General features: G+C 39.3%; 1 protein-coding gene across 3 annotated transcripts in view; it reads left to right on the top strand.

The window, feature by feature from the left end:
* The window catches only part of USP6NL (USP6 N-terminal like), a 117,910-nt gene that overhangs the window by 61,927 nt on the left and 37,189 nt on the right, over positions 1-18,794 (top strand). For all 3 annotated transcript variants that reach the window (XM_034063389.1, XM_034063390.1, XM_034063388.1), the window contains 2 exons: positions 11,633-11,672; positions 16,255-16,335. In XM_034063389.1, the coding sequence (XP_033919280.1) occupies positions 16,297-16,335 (39 nt within the window). In that variant the 5' untranslated portion in view covers positions 11,633-11,672; positions 16,255-16,296. The remainder of the gene's footprint in view (positions 1-11,632; positions 11,673-16,254; positions 16,336-18,794) is intronic.

The raw sequence follows: 18,794 nt of genomic DNA, 5'->3' as shown, positions 1-18,794 counted from the left end.
AAATAGATGAAATTTAAATGATAAAACTAATCCAGACATCTAAAAGGCATCTTCCTTTACTGAAGTCTCCACAGCAGTGTGCTGCAGTTCAGTGTATTGCCAAGTTCTGTGCTGCTTTGTGCTGAAATCTCTAAGTCATTCCCTGTTGAGGGTGAGATGTCAGCTGGGATCATTTGTTTGGTACCTGTCAGAACTTGTGATTTCAGTCCTTCATCAGACAGTGACAAAGCAAAAAGCATTAAAAAAATCAAAAATATCCCTTTTTAGCTAGCAAAAAGGTTAACATTATCTGGTCTTTTGTTATCTTGTATTGAAGATATCTTTTATTTTCTTGTGTGTATGTTCTTGTTTGATTCTTTTAATCATCTGTCCTACCCAGCTGTGAGGGAGATGTTCAGCCTTCTCTTATTATAAGACTTTTAAAGACCATAGTTGTGCCTTTGTAAGCAAAAGAAAATAGCATTGCTTTTCAGAATTCAGGGCAGGTACAGCTCAAGGCCAATTTTTACTACTCTCCATTGGGAAACATAGATGATGACTAACATACGCTGACTAATGCATTGTGGAAAGTGTTGTAATTGTTCACAACTCAGTAGGTACAATGTAGAAATAAGAAGCAACTCCAATTGATTTTCTGCAACTTTTCAAGGTATTTTTGCTTTCACTGCTGAATGCCATCAACTGCATTGTCCTGTTAACTTCCCATAAAGAGCTGTGGAAATCAAAACCTACCATCATTTAAAACATGCTGCAGCCGTTATTTAAAGGCCTTCATTTCTCTAACCCGCATGATATGAATTCTTTTCAGGTTTTGTTATTAGCAAGGTCTCTGTTAACTTGTATTAATCGTTACTATCTTGTAGCAATAACCAGTATTGTCAGGGTTTATGGTCTGATGGTGGGTGATTCAGCTTGAATATGCTTTTCTTTGCTACCCATTCAAGAAATGAGAACTGTGGATGCATGTGCAGTGTGGCAGATGCTTTTGTCTTGATAAATACCCAAGGATCAGCACAGTGACATTGGACAGATTGGAGGTTTATTCTTCAAGGTTGTTTCTGTGGGCTTTGTTTTTCTTCTCCTACTGAAGGAAAAGATGTACAGTAAAAGTTTAAATGGTAGAAAATACAGCTGTGGTTTCCCCACCCTTGATTCATGAAGCTCTCTCAAATATTTGGGTACTGCTCTTACAGTAGCTCTGTGCTGATTTTGATGGATTTGTACCAATTTACAGCAGCTGAGAACCTGACTCATACTTTCATTCTTTATCCCATGAGTCTATTAAAGCAGTCAACATGCTTTTAGAATAGTTTGCTGATGAAGATTATTTTGTTGCCAGAGGTTCTTTTCCAGTGGCAGAGTTCATTTATTCTTTCCTCTGCTAAGATAGAGGCCTACCTGCTCTTCTCATCAAACTCTTTACTAGTTAAAATGTGTTGCATTTTTATCAGCTCTGTAATGCATTTCTGCAGCATGCAGGGGAGCAAAGATGTGGAGAGCTAAGTCAAAACTTGTGAGATCCTCCATTAAATGTCCCCAAATAAAGCTATTGATTTTTCTTTTTCCAGTATTATTATTTTTCCCCTAAGCTTTTAATAGGGAACAATATGATGAGCACTTGGTTGTCTTCTCATTCTGTTTCTTGGTTATTTCTTCATAGCATTGCTAAAAAATACTCCTTGTCTCTAAAATAGTCTTTGTGCATTCCTTACTACTTTCTACAGCGTGCCTGTCTCATCATGTGTCCAAGAACAGTAACTCCTACACAACTAACCCTGGTGATTGGAGTAGGTACACAGCTGAAGTCTCTCCAGATAACAGATGTAAGGATTGGTCTCTGAGTGTTCTAGGTGGCAAAACCACTTCTGCTGCAATGCCGAAAGGTCTTGGTAATAGAAATTAAGCAAAAAAGCGTAGGAGCTGTAACTTGGTAATAATCATAGTATTCAAAAAGATGGGGTTTTAACTTTCATTTCAATTTTCAGTAGAAAAGTTGGCACATCAAAGCTTAAGCAACGAGCTCTAAGAAGAGTTGCAGAGTTCTTGTTCATAGTGACACACAGCCACTATCCTTGATGTTCTGGCCACAGGAGGTATTGTCAAACACATTAAGTGATACAGTGATGTGGCAAAAGAGCAGTGAAATGTTTATTCTTAACAGTTCAATCATAAATGCAAATCTTCTTCGTTTGTATCTGCTTTGGTCATTCAGTAGGGACTCTGCTGTCATTTTCCTCTCCTCCTCTTTTCCTCTCAGCTTTGTGAGACAGGGTCAGACCTACTTGTCAGGAGAGTTGCTTAACTCTTCCCTCCCTTGAGAGGAAAGTGTGCCAAGTTCAGCCTCTGTCAGCTGCCAAAGACAAATCTGTATTAAATATATATATACACACACACACAGAGATCTTGGATGTTGGAGAAGTTGTGTTTCTCTTAATTCTCTTTTTTACTAAACACATGGATATGCCTCACTTTGCATAGAATTTTTCATGTGGCATTGCAAAGATTGACTGTGAAAACTCCACTGTAGCTTTGCATTGTGTGCAGTGGATTCTGCCTGCTGGTATGTGACACACTTCCCTGGACTGCTTTTGCTCTAGAATATCCATTGCTAATCAATGTACTGATGAAATGCTGTTAAAAAAAACCCCAACCCAAACACGAATTTCAGCTCTAATGTTCTTTCGTTGTGCCCTTATGTGCACTGAGGATGTTATTTAAGGAGAGAAGTGGAAGTTTTCTTGGATTAGTAATTGGGATTCAGAACTCAGAAATTACTCATGATCCATTCTGACTGTTTCAGTTCACAGCTCTGCTTCCATGATGGGTAATGAACTTTGCTCTCTGCATTTGTCTCCAGTTGTGATGGTTGCATTTCAATCCTTTCCTTTGCATCGGTGAATCTGAGCTTACTTCTGTGAGCACAAGATGTGCATGGCAATTCCCAGCAACTGCTTCCTTAAATCTGTATCTCACTGCAATAGATGTGGTCAGATGTATGGATTTTTCCCCTAACCCTTGCAGCCATTTCTTGAGCTTATTCTTAGGACTAGAGTTGAAATTTGAATTTGAAATCCAGCTGAGTTACTCCAGGCTGTCACTTCAGCAATCCACTGCAGATGCAGAAAGAAATGAGGTGAATGCAGCCCTGCAGACTCGATTGCAAACACAGAAGTAAGCTGCAGGATAATTCTGCCAACTAAGGACAAATAGCATGGTTTTGTTAACAGCTGCTGCTACTTGATGTGAGTAAAAGATCACCCATCATGTACTAGGAATTCATGAACTACTTCCGTTTATGAAAAGAGTTTTTAAGTAGCAGAACTGAAAGAACGATTGAATATGGTAATATGATTTAATTTATACAACATACATAAAGCTATACACACTCATTTTGAGTTACTGCTGAAGCCCTAAAATGTAAGGATTTACCATAATCATTACCATGTATATTTCCTACTATATTTAGCATTTATAGAAGATTAAAGTAACTGAACATAGGGGATGGCCAGAGTGTGCTTCCCTGGCCTTGATTACTAAGAGGGCTAAAAGAGGTCTGAGGCAACACTTCACAAGTACAAAGATGCTGCTACTCTTGACCTAACTGAAAGACCCACAGAAGTGGAATTTTAGACTGGAGAAAGTTATTTCATAAGAGAAGCAAGCATAGGGACATTGAGTTTCAGCAGTGAACAAATATATATCTTGCTGGAACACTACCAGCTTAGTTAATTTATGTTGGAATATGCACATGAATTTTAATACAGATGAAGCTGCCAACATGTAAGTCCTCAATTGCTATTAATATATAGTGCAAGTAATCTGCACAGTAACTAGCCTTCAAGCAGTACTTAAAATCAATACATATATGTGTGTGTGTGTGTATATATATACATACACATGTGCTTTAGGAAAAAATCCTAGATGTTTTAGGCATTTGTTTATCAAGTATAAATTGGAAGGCAAAAGAATTCATTCTTTGTCATTTGTCTCTTAGCCTCTTGGGAGTTTTAAGGTAGCTTAGACTAATTTCTATGGTTCTGAGAAGATGTTTTTGACCTCTGTGTCTATATATGTCCAATTAAAGTGTTACCAGAAATCATTAGAAATGCTGCTGTTCAATTAAGCAGATTATAGATTTTCTCACAGGTTTTTTGATTCCAAGTTGGGGAAACTTTAAAGTTTGCATCTAGAACGTATCTTTTACTAACGACCCAAGAAAACATGTATGTTAGCATGTGGCAGCAAAACTATAGGTATCTTTTCTATAGATTTCTTGATCACTTTTAATACTGACAGTAGAAACTGACACTGAAGTTATCTTCTCTAAGCAGGAAAGTACTTTACTAAAAAGGCATCACCTTGAGATTCAGTTGGATTTTCTTTTCTCTCTGAGAATATGCATACTTGAGTCTTTCTGGACAGGAGCTACATGTTCATGGCACTGTGCTGTGTGCATTGGCAGCAACATCCGCTGAATCCACAAATAACAATTGTGATTAAACCTAGTCACATACTCACATGTGATTCAATCTTTTGCCAGCATTAAATTCTTTCTTGCAGCCTATTTCCTGGTAATTATATTGTGGGATATCACATTGGCTTATCCATATGTTAATTAATTGCTTTGGCTTGCTTATGAATTTTAACCAAACTTCTGCAAGCTGCTTCCAATCTGCTGTAGTCACCACCCCCAGACTGTGCAGAGGTTATTCACTGAAAATTCAAAGTGGATGATTACAGTAGCAGAGCCCCAGTTATGGTAGACACATACAGTCAAAATTGGGAGTTATGTCAGTAGAGTCACAGAATTAAATGGTTTGGGTTGGAAGGGACCTTAAAGCTCTTTCAGTTCCAACCCCTGCCACAGGCAGGCACACCTTCCACTAGAGCTGGTTGCTCAGAGTAAAATGTGTAATGGAAAGAAGGAAGTGATCCGTAGAATTTTATCTGAGGAGCATCATCATTAGTTTGAAAACCAACTTTCTTGCCTTCCACTCAATATTTTCAGAAATCTTCTGTATTATTTGTTTTGTAAATGCCATTATTGCCTTTAATTTCCATTCAAAGGCTGGAAGATTAAAGCAATCATAATCAGAGTTCTCCTGAAAATTAACTTGTTTGGACTAAAAGGTCTGAATTCAGCGCTCAGTTGTGCTTTAGATCTGTGCTATAAAGAGTAGAATAACTTAATCGTGGGTCTAGGGAAAGGCATGACATTGAAATATCAATTGTTTCTACTTATAATGGTTAATGATTTTTTTCAGTTGATTTCTGAATACAGTTTGCTTTGTAGCCCATCTTGGGACATAATTCAGACACGGAAATGTTCATTAGAAGTAACGATGCTGTGTGTCCTGTGAATTGTGCAATTAGTCTTAGATATCTTCCCTCCTGTAAGGTGATTATGAAGCACTCTTCAGCTAACTTTATAATGAAGATCAGTGTAGCTATTCTATGGCAGGAGGCTGTAAAAGCTACCTGGAAACAGTATGGGGTTTTTTATATGTATATATGCCTCTGTGTGTATGTGTGTGTACACTTACATATATATCTATATACACACACACATATGTATAAAATAAGGTGTCATTCTATTGTAAAACACTGTTATAACTACCCATATTGCTTGTTTTATGCGCTGTGTGTCAAATACCGAGAGGCTGGCAAGACTTAAGACCTAAAAGCTCACCTGGTCCGTGTGTTTATTGTTGTAGGATTGGTTTCCCAATGTGAAGATACTGTCATTTTTTTTTGTCTAGTAAAGGTATATAGCTCATACAACTCACTTCTGACAAATTACACTGCCTAAAAGCTGCTCATACTTGGGAAGGGAAGATTTACATTTACTATCAGAGTACTGAAATACTGCTGCAATTTGTTACACAATAACCCGAGTTCTATATTGTACAGCAAAACAACTCCATTTGTACTACAGCTTTCCTTGCTCAGACACCCGTCAAGTGAATTCCCTTCCTTCTTGTATCTTACCTGTGTGTGATCATTCTTCACAAGTTTATTTTGTGAGACACTTTTGCTTTGGGGTTTTATGCTTTAGTAGTGTTTTTGTGGGTTTCACTCACAAATCCCTTGATCATAGGAGTTTAAAAGTGATACAGATGAGTGATTTTTTCCAGTATTTTTAAAGAATTCTTTCAAAATAATTCCAAGTAGTAGCAAAAGTGTATTCCACATGGATTTACACACTACATGCATCACAGATGAAAAACTGAACACACAGCATCTATTTTTACACGATTAAATGAATCAGAAGATAAGTGTTCTGCAAGAAACTTTTCCCACTCTATATTTACTATGTGACACCAAGTAGGATGTCAAAATGCTTCTCAGTTCAAATGTGCCCTGGAGTGATACAAGGTGATGCTATTGCACTTAGTAGTACTTTAAAGAGAGCATGAGAAAACAACTGAGAAGTAGCTTGAGAAACTGTTTTGCCAGGGACTGCACCACAGGTTTTGTAATGATTTGAGTTTTTTTAATAGCCATGTTATAGCAAATTCAGTTGTAAAGGGATATTGAATTAAGATGACTTATTAAATAATGACTTGCACATATCACAGTTATTCCTGCAGCATGTTTCAGGTTAAAGGACCCCAAAGCTCTTCACAGTGCACTGGCTAATTCCCTCTGGGATAAGAAAGGCTACAGCAAGTAGAGAGGGTTTGTAAGCAAGTGGGCTGTTTCAAAATAGAAATTATGAGAAATGAAAATAAAACTTAGATATTTTGAATGTAACAGCTCTTTGTACAAGTAACCTTCAGCATAAAGATTTTTAGTTTATTACAATCAATTTTTGCCACTTTTTCCCAATGAAAAATCGGATGTCAGGGTTCATATAACTTGGAACAGTGAAGAATGGAATTGATCCTCTGAAATTTACAGTTCTGGGTTTATCAACACCTCAGGGCTGCTGATTGTTGCACTAAATGTCTTCCATCCTCAACTGGAACTGCAAATGATAGATAGAGCAGCCTTTGCATTTCTTAAACTTATTTAAGCCAAGCTAAAAGCAGGGCAATGCTGTGATTTGAGCCAGCAGGGAATGTATTTGGGATTTAAATACTAATGTAGGAAAAAGAATAAATCTGATGAGTGATTAATACAAGGAAGTCTTTCCTTGTGTTTATATTGAAGAAATATATCAAAGTGCTGTTTAAAGGAGACTGATTCACACAGCAGCAGTGGGTCCCTGGCTGTAAGCTTGTTAAGCCTTGAGGCTCGAGGAGGCTGATTACAACACAGCTTAATGGTCAGACCCATAGATCTGTTCTGAAGTGTCAGATGTTTATGCATGTACAGTTAATATTTGTTGTAAGTGATCTTGCAAACTTAACGGGAATGTGTGCTGGCCATTGTGGTAGGCTTCCAGATGTAAAATCCATTTGTCACTGATAATCTAATGAAAAAGTGCATTTCCTTCATGTGGACCCTGCTCCTTATTTGAGTTAGGATTTGGCCTCAGTGTTTGTTTATTGAATCATTGAGTAGTTTAGGTAGGAAGGGTCCTTTAAAGGTCATCTAGTCCAGCTCCTCTGCCCTGAGCAGTACCATCTTCAATTAGATCATGTTGCCCAGAGCCCCATAACCTGACCTTTAATGTTTCTAGGGATGGGGCAGCCTCAGCTTCTCTGGACAACTTGTTCCAGTGTTTCACTACCCTCATCATAAAACTTATTCCTCATGTGAATCTCCCCTCTTTCAGTTTAAAATCATCACTCCATGTCCTCTAGCTACAGGCCCTACTAAAAAGCCAGTCCCATGACTGACTAAAGGAGAAATACCCTTTCCCATAGAGTCAAGCTGACCACATTGTCTAGGGATCAAAGTTTTGATTTCCTGAAAGTCAGGACTGAGGATCATCCATCCCTCAGTATGCCCCAATCTTGCTATATGTGTTTTACTATGTACCAATATTCTCTGCCTGACATCACATCTTACATGTGCTAAAGATCAATGAACTATGTGCATTAGAGTCTTTGTGTGTGTCATAAATTCAACAGACCATGTATGTGTTTGTCTGAAATTATGGGAGGTTTTATTGCACATAAAATTCACATACTGAAGTTTATCTTAGATCTGACAGTCTGGAATTATTTCATGTGGTGTGAACATCCAGTTTGCTCAGTGAAGTTAATGACAAAGGCAGGTTTAAGGCTACAAACCCATAGACAACATGTTCAGACCTTTCTTCATAATGCTGCACCACCAGAGCTGCTTAGGCTGCAGTGTGGGCTGCCTAGCATGCAGGTGGGAGGCTGCAGCCTTTGTGCCTGGGACAGAGGCGCATCCCATGTGTAATGAATCTTAATTCCTGTGTGATTCAATGGGTGAATGTACCTAGGCTGGCTCTTTCTTTCCTGTGGAGAACAGTGTTAGGATTTTGTTTCTGTTAAGTGAGACCTTACTTCCATGAGTTCAGTTAAATGGTATCTCTGCAACTCCTGTCTTGTATATCAAGTCTTGGATGATTCCAGGCTATTTACATGAATCAGTCCTGCTCATCTTCTCTGTATCCCCTAAACGAATATTACTTTAGCTGTTAAAGTTGAGCAGTCATCTTAGGGAAGGATGTGGCCATATTACATTAATATTGTTTACTACTTCACATTATTACTTGGTAAAGTACACAGATAAAAACATTGGAAAACACAACTTCCTGTAGGCTGGGGGTGGTGGGAAAAGATTCAGCATTAAAAGCAATAATGAAAGTATAACAGTATTGGATTGGTTAAGCTGGGGAAGGAAGGGGAAGGTTCATCGTTATAAAGAAAATAAGTACAATAAAATTGTGTTGGTTCATAGGCATGAATTGATTTTGTGTCTGATCCCACCTTATCCTTTTTACAAAACGAATCTATAGAGCTCTTTTGCATAGAAAATACAAACACTAAGTGGAATGCATTTATTTAAAGTATCTTTAGGGGCTGGAGAGAGTTTGTTTGCCCACTGTGCCTTTTCCTTAGTCCTTGCAGGATAGCTTTGAATACTGTGTGAGTACATGGGCATAGTAGTGTGATCTAGTTAACTGAGAGGAAGATCTCCAGGAACTCCTGCATTCCAGTGCAGTGAGTTACTGAACAGCCTATGGCAACTCGCTCAGCTTCTGTGCTCTCTTCCTGGTGCTCAGCTGCCAGCAGCATTTAGGGGGAATAAAACCATGGGGCTGGCTTAATGTGCTCCTGTGGAATTTCTGTGCTGGAAATGCACAGGTATGTGGTGTTAGTGCATAGCTGTGCAGCTGAAGAAATGATGAAGAATGTGGTCAGATGTTTGCTGCTGGGTTAGTTTAGTGAGGGAGTGTGGTGTCTGCTCCTCAGGACAAAGGAGCCTTCTTTCACTGCTGGGTAGATTCAGTTTGCACATCGATGCTAATTTATGAGATTAGCAGAGAGCAGCTCCTTCATAAATCATTGCAGTTCACCCTTTGGGATAAAATGAGATTTTATTAACTTCTCATGTGATTCACTTCCATGCCAGATTAGGAAATGTGAAGATGACCTGTCAAGTGATACCAGTTAAGCAGAGGAGTTGCGGTGTCCGGTGTGAATCCGTAGGGATGTGGAGCCATCCGATTGGTGTCTTGCATGCTGCTGGCAGCAAAAAGAGCATCTTGTGTGTGCAGCCAGCTGCTTGCGTGATCTTGTAGGGCCATGAAGAATGAGGCTGCTGTACATTTGTTGTCAGAGAGGCTTCTGGTGAGGTGACAGTTCCTGCAGCTGGCACTACAGAAGTGAACGGTTTAGCAATCTTGGTACTGAAAACCAAAACAAATGACAGCTCACCCCAAGCACATTAATAAATTGTATTTTTTTCTTCCCCTTTGCTAGGTTTTTTCATTTCTATTTAAATAAGCTTAATTTCCAGCTGTTGTTTGGCATACGAAGGGCCTACTTTCAGTTTTAGTTATATGGCAATGTGCACAATACCATAACCTTACAGCATTTACAGCTTGTGTACAGGCTATTTCTAGTGTGTTAGATGGTAATCACATTGTTTTGTATTTTGATGTTATTTGTCAAGAAAACTTCCAGGTACTTGGAAAGTGCTTTTAAATGAGCAGATTGTGCTTTTTGCAATGCTGTTCAGAAGAAACACAGTGGCTTTAAACTGAAAGAGTGAAAAATCAGATTAGATATTAGGAAGTTCTTCCCTGTGAGGGTGCTGAGGCGCTGGCACAGGGTGCCCAGAGAAGCTGTGGCTGCCCCATCCCTGGCAGTGCTCAAGGCCAGGTTGGACACAGGGGCTTGGAGCAGCTGCTCCAGTGGAAGGGGTCCCTGCCCGTAGCAGGGGTTGGAACTGGATGAGCTTTAAGGTCCCTTTCAACCCAAACCAGTCTGTGATGCTATGAATGCTCTTTTGGTTTTCTTAAGTTTCTAGGCTGATCACTGGAAATTTTGACTTGTGTGTGTGGTCTTGGAAAATGCATTGATTGGAACAAGCTTTTCCATTAGATGAGGTAATTCAAATGGGTTTCTTTATTCAGCTATAACTTCTGAATCTGAAACTGCATCTTTTAAATTAAATAAATGAGGTCAAATAAAATTCAAGCATTTTGCATCAGACCGTTCTTACATTGACTGCAGCAGCAATTGCTTTGGTAGCCTTTCCCGGTGTGCTTTTCACCCTTGTGCAGATTTGATACAGGTCTAAAACATTGGCATTTAATGTCCTCTCTTCAGAAAGCTACAGTGATGTGGATAGGAATTCTTTTTATAATATCAAAACACAATAGGATTATTATTTTCTTTTATAAAGAATTTCATGTAGTATCTGCTTTTTAGTCCCTTTTAGACAGGGTTTTATTGGTGTCTTACTTCATTTGTAGAGCAGAAAGAGGCTGAAACCTGGCTATTGACGTGTGTTCTGAGAAGCTGCAGATGATGCAGGTGAAGGAAGGCAGCCTGATTGGGCATCAAAGTGGTCTGCTTACTTTTGCTAAGAAAAGTTTCTTTGATGAGAAAAACAGAAGTTGGAGCCCTCAGAATGAAACAGAATAATACAAAGCCGGAAAATGTATCTGTTCAATGGCTGCTTTTCAAGCTTTCAATTCGTAACCTGCCTTTTTAGAGTTAGGATAAGAAGTGAAAGGAATGCATTTTTAAATGTGAATAAAGCATCTACCATCTCCTCCCTGTTATTCAGAGTAAGTTTTAAGGAAATGGAATTGAAGTCAAGCAAAGTCTCAGTGCCTTGGACAGGGCACAGTAGTAAAGGAGGAAACTGTCTTAGGCGTGTTTCAGTAGTGTGGTTTAATAAACACAACAAAAACACCATTTAGGTTTCAGTTCAGTAGTACAGCACAGGGTGCTTTTCCAGAAGAAGAAAATAGGCTTTCTTTGAAGTGCTTGTCTTTTGAAGCTGTGCAACAACTGCTTTGATTTAGAAGGTTTAAGACTGAAATAGTTCTAGTTCTGAGTATTGTGAGTTTTACTGTGACTCCAAAATAAATCCCAGGGGCTCCTGTGTGTCATTGTCTTAGTTCCCTAAAGATCTGAATTCTTGTTTGTTCATTACTACATGTTCCTACTGTAAATGATTACTTGTAAGACCTATACAGAAATGATTCTGTGCCAAGATGACCCATGAGTAATGTGAACTCTGTCTTTGTTTTCAGTCCACAGGAGCTTCCTATCCATGATGCAGCGGCAGAAAAGGTAAGTCCAGTGGCGTCCAGCTTCTTGACTAGGAAGTGAACGTATACAGGTTTATGATTCTCTTCACCCAAATCCCTATGAAATGAGGAGATGAAGCATTTGGTGATTTGCATTCCCAAAGAAACTGTGTTCTGAATCCCATCAAGATTGTGGTCCCCAAGGCCATGTTAACTCACCCACACATCCCTTGGGGCCTGCACAAGCTTAGAGTTACTAGTTGCAATGAGATGTGAGTTTTCCTCACCCATTGTATGATCTAGTAAAGGAAACAGAGCTCCTGAAGAGAGCACACCCAGCTCTGTCCTGAGGGAGCTATTGTCTCTGTGCTATGAGCTGTCACCAGCTGTGCTGCGTGGATGGATTGTCCAGGTAAGGTGGTGGCTTTGATGCTGATGTGTAGGTGGCTGTCCCTTGAGGAGTGAAGCACGCTTTTCTGGTTTGGGAAGTGGTGACAAATATCCTGGCTGCCACTGAAACTTAATGACCTCTTGCTGAGTTGATGAGACACATACACTATGGACCTGCAAGACCTGGCAGCAGCTGGTGTGGGCCCTAGTCCCAAAATCCTGCTGCTGCTGGAGGGTGTTGGAAGAGAAGTTTGGGATCTGATGCTTTGGGAATGTGGAAAGCTTTTATTAAAATTATCTGGAACTGAATTTCTACTTGTCTGGGCCTAGTTACTATTGGTATTTCTTCTTGGTCTGTCAGCCCCATAGTTATATTCAAGACCAGATCAGGTTATTCTTGTTTGTCCCATATGGATCTTCTGTATCTAGAACTTTTGGCTGCACAAATCAGTAGAGAGCGTGGAAGAGGGATGGAATGACTTGTTCCAAGGCAGCTCAGCTCCCTGAGTGTTGAGTAGGAGTGCTTCTGAAAATGAGTTATTTGGAGCTTCATTATAGGGCTGGTAAGAAACACTTCTCATAAAGGAAGGGAACTTCTGAGTCCCTTTTGTTTTGCCCTGGTTCATGTGTGTTTCTGTGTACTCAGCCTGAAATAGTTGGTTTTCCTGTGATGTTTCGTTACATTTAATAACATAGTGAGTGTGCATAGAATTTCATTTCCATCAGAAGGATGCAGCAGGGGGTGAGTCTATGAGCATACACATTAGACAGACTAAAGCTCTGATTCACCGTGGCTTTGTAGGTAGCCTTAAATTATTGGGGGAAAATTGTGTCCCAGTTCTCTGTCCCATATTCTGCTTGTGCTGTCTCAGACAAAATGTCAGCATAGAAACTGTATTTATTGAATCAATGTTAAATTGCAAATCTAGTGCTGTCTTGTAATCATGCAGTAACTCCTGTGTTAGACTCCTGGCTCTACTCCTGGTGATGCCCTGACCTCTGCTGGTTTGCGGTTTATCTTCCTTCTGTCAGCTGTGTTTGAATCTACAATGTTCAAGATACCATTGACAGGATAATTCATGTGTCATGTTAACATAGGCTAAAACTAAAAGCTTTCTGTGCAATATATTTTAAAGGCATTTATTTGGCAGAACTGTTTATGTTTTCCCTTTGCCTTACTTCTGAATTTTAAAAGCTATTCCTAAGCCATGTTTTCATTTAGTTTGCCACTTCTGTAAAGAATTGTGTCCTTGTGAATTTTGAATCTCTGTTCTGCATGTACCCTCTAGTGTAAAGGGTTTAAATGGGTTTTCTGCTTGTGTATTTACATGTGCAATACTTCCAGAATAAGCATTATTACAGTGACTGCAAGGCAGTTTTGATGCTTCATTACACTGCTGGGTGCTTGGTGACTTAAATGCATTGAATCGTTGTCCTACATCATAGATAACTTATCCTTTAGGTTAACCATCCAGCACATTTGAGGTACAACAAGGGGAGGAAAGATCAGCTAGAGGAGACAAGCAGACAGAGAACTGACCTCAGGAGATCTTGAATCTGTGTGTGACTCTGTTGTTGAAGTGCTATGAAGTGTTTTGTAGGTAATTCTCAGTTTGTTTGGTTTTCTTTGGTTTACTTTATTACAAATGCTCCAGGGAACAGCTCAGTGAGTTCTGGTTTTGTCTGAGGCTTCTGCTGAAGCATTGCTTTAAGCCCTAGCTCCAGCACACTTGATCTTCAGGAAGATAGAGTGCTGCATGGAAGATGGATACTTGCCAGCCCAACTTCACACTTTCAGTAGCGTATTATTTACTGACACAGGAGAAAGAAACCTTCTTTGCTTTAGTTGGGGATTTTGTTATTGCCAGGGGCAAAATTGCTTCAAAGTGTAAAATGTACTCAGGAGGTAAATAAATGGATTTATTCTTTTTTTGGTGACAGCTACATGGAACTTGCCTGAAAGAGCAGCAGCAGCATCGCTCTGCTCTGCAATGAGCTACCCCAGATCTGTCCATGGTTCCAGCATTGCCTCTGTTAGACGTGAAAGTGAACATGAACTAGCTAAAAGTTTTCAGCCACTGAACACAGAAATAATTGCTATTTTGACTACAGAATCATCACTTGAGAACTAGGATAAATTGACACAGAAGACTTAAAAGCTTGAACAAACCTATAAATAAAGCGAGCTGCTGTCTCGAAAGAACAAACCCCTTGAAAGCAGATCAAACATCCAGACAAAAAGATTGTGGGAGCCGATCGGGGTTTATTTTTCTTACAGATTATTTGAACAGCATGTTGAGGGCAGAGACCTTTCCTGGCTTGATACCAGTGTTATTCCTGCAATCTAAACCATGCCTGGAGAACATCTGCTTGAAGAGATGTTAAAAAAGCTTACTTCTTAGAGCGGTTGTGAGTGGGGGGAGAATCACAAACAGTGTTGTGAAACTTGTGAAATCTGGGAAGCAGCAGTTTCTGGTAGTTTTTCCACACATCCCCTTTAACCTAACCCTTAAGTGTTTTAATTAAATAATTGAAAATAGGCAAGTGGCTGAGCTATGAGCATACAGGGCATGGAACCTGGACAAGAATGTGGGCAGTTGATTGCAGCATGAATAGTTAGATAAGTTAAGGTTGAAAGAGTCGAGGCGCTTCTTTCCCCATAACTTTGTGTCAGGCTTCTGTTGGATTCAAATAAAAACAACTTAAAACCCCTAAACCAACCTGTTTCCAGGACACCTCATGGACTGAATCATGGTTGGGCTGGAACTCAGCAGTCATCAAGTTGTACTTCTGCAAGTGTAAGGCTTTGGGCTCCTGGATTAAAGGATTCCTTTTCCTATTTCATTGCATTGATACCCCAGAAAGAATGTACCAATTCTGATGAATAAAAGCTGGAAGTAAAATTAGAATTCTATTGAGACAATAAGTAGTAATTTTCTTTTCTGTTTTTCCCCAACATTTCAGATGCAAGTTGACTTAATGAATACTTAATGGAAGTATTAATAAGTTTTCAGTATCCTGCAGAGCTTTGAAATTAAACTCTTACATTATTACCAGGTTGTATCCCTAAACATATGAAACAGATTATCTTTTCTATCTTGATTAAGCCCTGGATTTGAAGTTGGACGTAGAGGGGAGCTGTCCTTTACAAAGCCCCCTGATTGTATTCATCTCTGAAGAGAAGGCAATAGCCACACACGTACATTTTTCTGCTTCAGCTTTTCCAGTGTGGATCCTCAGCTCCAAAAAAGAGTTGAAAAGTGTAATTTTAAAAGAAAATTAAAAATACAGTTAATAGTTAACTTTGTAATATATAATATACAATAATATATATAATTAGATAATATATAAAGTCATATAATATATATAATGTATATAATCAGAGACATCTCACCTACTTTACAGCATGTGAAATATGCACTAAAAAGCTTCTTATCAAGTTTGTTTGGTTCCCAAGTTCAAGAAGTTGATGGCAGCTGTACCAAGGTTTTCATAGGTGGGGTGGCCTTTAAAGCAGTAGGGTTGTCCTGTGCTTTTAAAGCTGTATATAATACAAATAACATGCAAAATTCACTTTTTATGATGTTACTTGTTATACTAGTTAATAATTTTGAGGAGATGGAGTTTGGTTTGGTTTGATTTCTCCTTTTATCACTTTATTTCTGAAACCCTCTTGTCAGAATAGAATTTAAGCAAGTAGATCTTACCTTTAGAAGAAATCCTTGATGTTGGATATGGAGCCACTTAGGAAAAATGTAGCAAGCCAAGTATGAGAATTACAGCAAGGCTTTCTTGCTCTTAATGCCCAGAATTAGAGCTTGTTCCCACTTGTGCTCCTGCACCATTGCTCTTCCGTCCACTTGTTTTTGTTTGTGTTCTTTGTGCTTTTAAAGTAGGGATGTTTTGTATGATCACTGAAAATTTAATAAGTAAAAGAACAAATTGCAGGTTTTTGTGCTTGCCTAAAATGTGTAGGAGAAGAAACTTCTACAAATCTCATAGTTAAACTCTTCTTACAAAATGCAGTTCTTTACATAGAGCTGAAAACAAGGGTTTCTGTTTGATTTTGGATTGGCTGTCTTAAGTGAACCGATGTTACTCCTTGTTGCTGTTCTTAGATGACTGCATAAAGAGTTGATGATGCTGTGCTAAACTATTTCCTCAATATTTTTAGATAATCAAAATTTGAAATGTATTCATTTTGGAAAAATTAAAAACTTCTTATTTCTTTTCAGCAAAAGCACCTTGAAATTGAAAGAACTACAAAATGGGTGAAGATGCTGAAAAGCTGGGAAAAATACAAGAACAGTGAAAAGGTAAAGTTATGTGTGTGTTTTTCGTTAGCTGTCACATCTGAATGAATGTATAACCTTAAATTAGATTCTCTGTTTATGAGATCTGGAATAAAAAGGCCCGCAACACCCCACACTGAAAGCAAAAAGCTTTTTATTTTTCCAAAGTGCAGTAATACATAATAACCCAACAAAACTGGTGGCCAAATGCAAGGACTTTCTAACGGCAATAGTGCATGGGCTCTCTTAACATCACTTAATGGTGATAATTCTATGCTGCACTGCTTTGTGCTTGGACTGTCGGAACTGGGATCACACAGCACAGAATCATAGAATGGTTTGGGTTGGAAAAGACCTTAAGATTATCCATTTCCAACCCCCTTGCCATGGGCAGGGACACCTCACACTAAACCATATCACCCAGGGCTTCATCCAACCTGGCCTTGAACACTGCCAGGGATGGAGCATTCACAACCTCCCTGGGCAACCCATTCCAGTGCCTCACCACCATCACAGGAAAGAACTTCTTCCTTATCTCTAACCTGAACTTCCCATTTAAGTTTCAACCTGTTACCCCTTGTCCTGTCACTACAGTCCCTAATGAATAGTCCCTCCCCAGCATCCCTGTAGGCCCCCTTCAGATACTGAAAGGCTGCTATGAGGTCTCCATGCAGCCTTCTCTTCTCCAGGCTGAACAGCCCCAACTTTCTCAGCCTGTCTTCATATGGGAGGTGCTCCAGTCCCCTGATCATCCCTGTGGCCTCCTCTGGACTTGTTCCAACAGTTCCATGTCCTTTTTTATGTTGAGGACACCAGAACTGCAGACAGTGCTGCAAGTGTTCATGTCTGCAGAGTAATCTGGGGAGCAGACAAAGTGTCAGACCTGCTTGTGTTGCCTTGCAGAGAGCTGGAAGTTGTGTTTGATTTAGGCTTTGAGAACGTGAAAGAGGAAAAGGTCAAAAAGAGGGGCCACCTTTAAATGAGTGTAGTTGAGCTCCACAGGAGTCACAAATCCCCTTTCAAGGGTTTTAACTTTACCTTTTTTTTATTCCTTTATATTAATGATAAATGTTCAAATTTACAGTTACTCCTTTAAGTTAGTGATGGCATCTTGCTAAGACCTATGAGGCTTTTTATTACTGATCTTCTGCTCTTCTACAGTTTCCATCTTTCCGCCCCCTTATTTTCCTCTTCTTTTGCAGCCCAGGTTTACTGGAGGGCCTAGGATAGGTTACAGCATGGATCAGTGAAAACCACCTTGAGTAACTCTCCAAGTAACATGTTGTAACATGGGGCATATAGTTTAAATTTCTATATAGAGAGAAATATTTAAATTATCATGCTTGACAGCACAGATATATTAGGATATCCCAAGATACCTGATTATTTTGTTAAAAGGAGAGTCGTAGTGAGCAATATAGAAGGTAAAAAGTACAGGAAGACATTCCATGCCCTGTCCCCTTTGGGATAAATCTGGTTTAAATGTGAATAATATGCAACTCAGCATTCATAATCTTCAAAAGAACTGTGTGGAATCTATTTGTGACTAGGGCATTTTAGACCTTGGTGGGCTTTTCTATTCTGAAATCAAATGAAAGAACTGAGATCTGCTAGCAGCTACTTAACAACACCCAGCAGTGCTACAGCAGTTCTTGCCTTTTAGAAACAAAACAGAAAAAGAGTAAAGTGCTTTTCCATGGGAATTTTAAGGAGGTGAATTGCCCATTAATAATAATCCTTAAATTGCTTTGGGGATTTTTGGTTACGAAAGTATTTTTATCCCATTCAGACAATAAATAGTGGTCTGAGGGCAGTGGTAAGCAGCGGGTTATGTTAGGTATGCCAGTGAGTGCTAAGTGCTCTTACTTGCTTTAAAAGCTAGGCATTTTCATGTGAGTAAGTTATTTGCTGGAGTTATAGTCTTGGTCATCTTAAAACTAGGGAGGAGTTTGAGCTGGGAAGAAGCTTGCTAGAGAGGCTGCATGCCCAACACTGTTCTGGGAAGGTTTTCATAACTGTTCGTGTGGCCGTTGGGTGGATAATGCACACAGAACATGAGGTTCCAACGTTCAGATTTCTTCTTCCCCTCAATAGGGCTTAAAAATTGCATTTTCTGATGGGGTTTCTGTTGGTATTTTCTGATGCTGCTGATCCATCTGTACTTTGCTGAGGACTGGAGGTCAACTGTTACATCCTAGGTTACTCCTGGATGACTGGCCTGCAGCGTGAGCTTACTCGCTTACTAGCCTTTTGTTTTAGTAAGCTATCTGTATACAGTGAAAACTTCAAAGGGAGAAATTGAGACCACAATGCTTGTCAGCCTGATAAGCAGGGAGCTGAGCTACTACAGTTCAAGTAGAGGAAGAGATTTACTCACCATGTCCCCTACTCATCCTTTCTGCTTACTACCTTTGGTTTTGAGACCATCTTGCTCTTTGCAAATACCAAATACCAAAGCCAGTGGTTGTTGTTTTTCATGGTCT

The sequence above is a fragment of the Melopsittacus undulatus genome, chromosome 5 (assembly GCF_012275295.1).
Source record: "Melopsittacus undulatus isolate bMelUnd1 chromosome 5, bMelUnd1.mat.Z, whole genome shotgun sequence".
Classification (NCBI taxonomy): Eukaryota; Metazoa; Chordata; class Aves; order Psittaciformes; family Psittaculidae; genus Melopsittacus; species Melopsittacus undulatus.
Note: the sequence above shows the minus strand (reverse complement) of the source record. Positions and strands in the feature narration are given on the sequence as shown.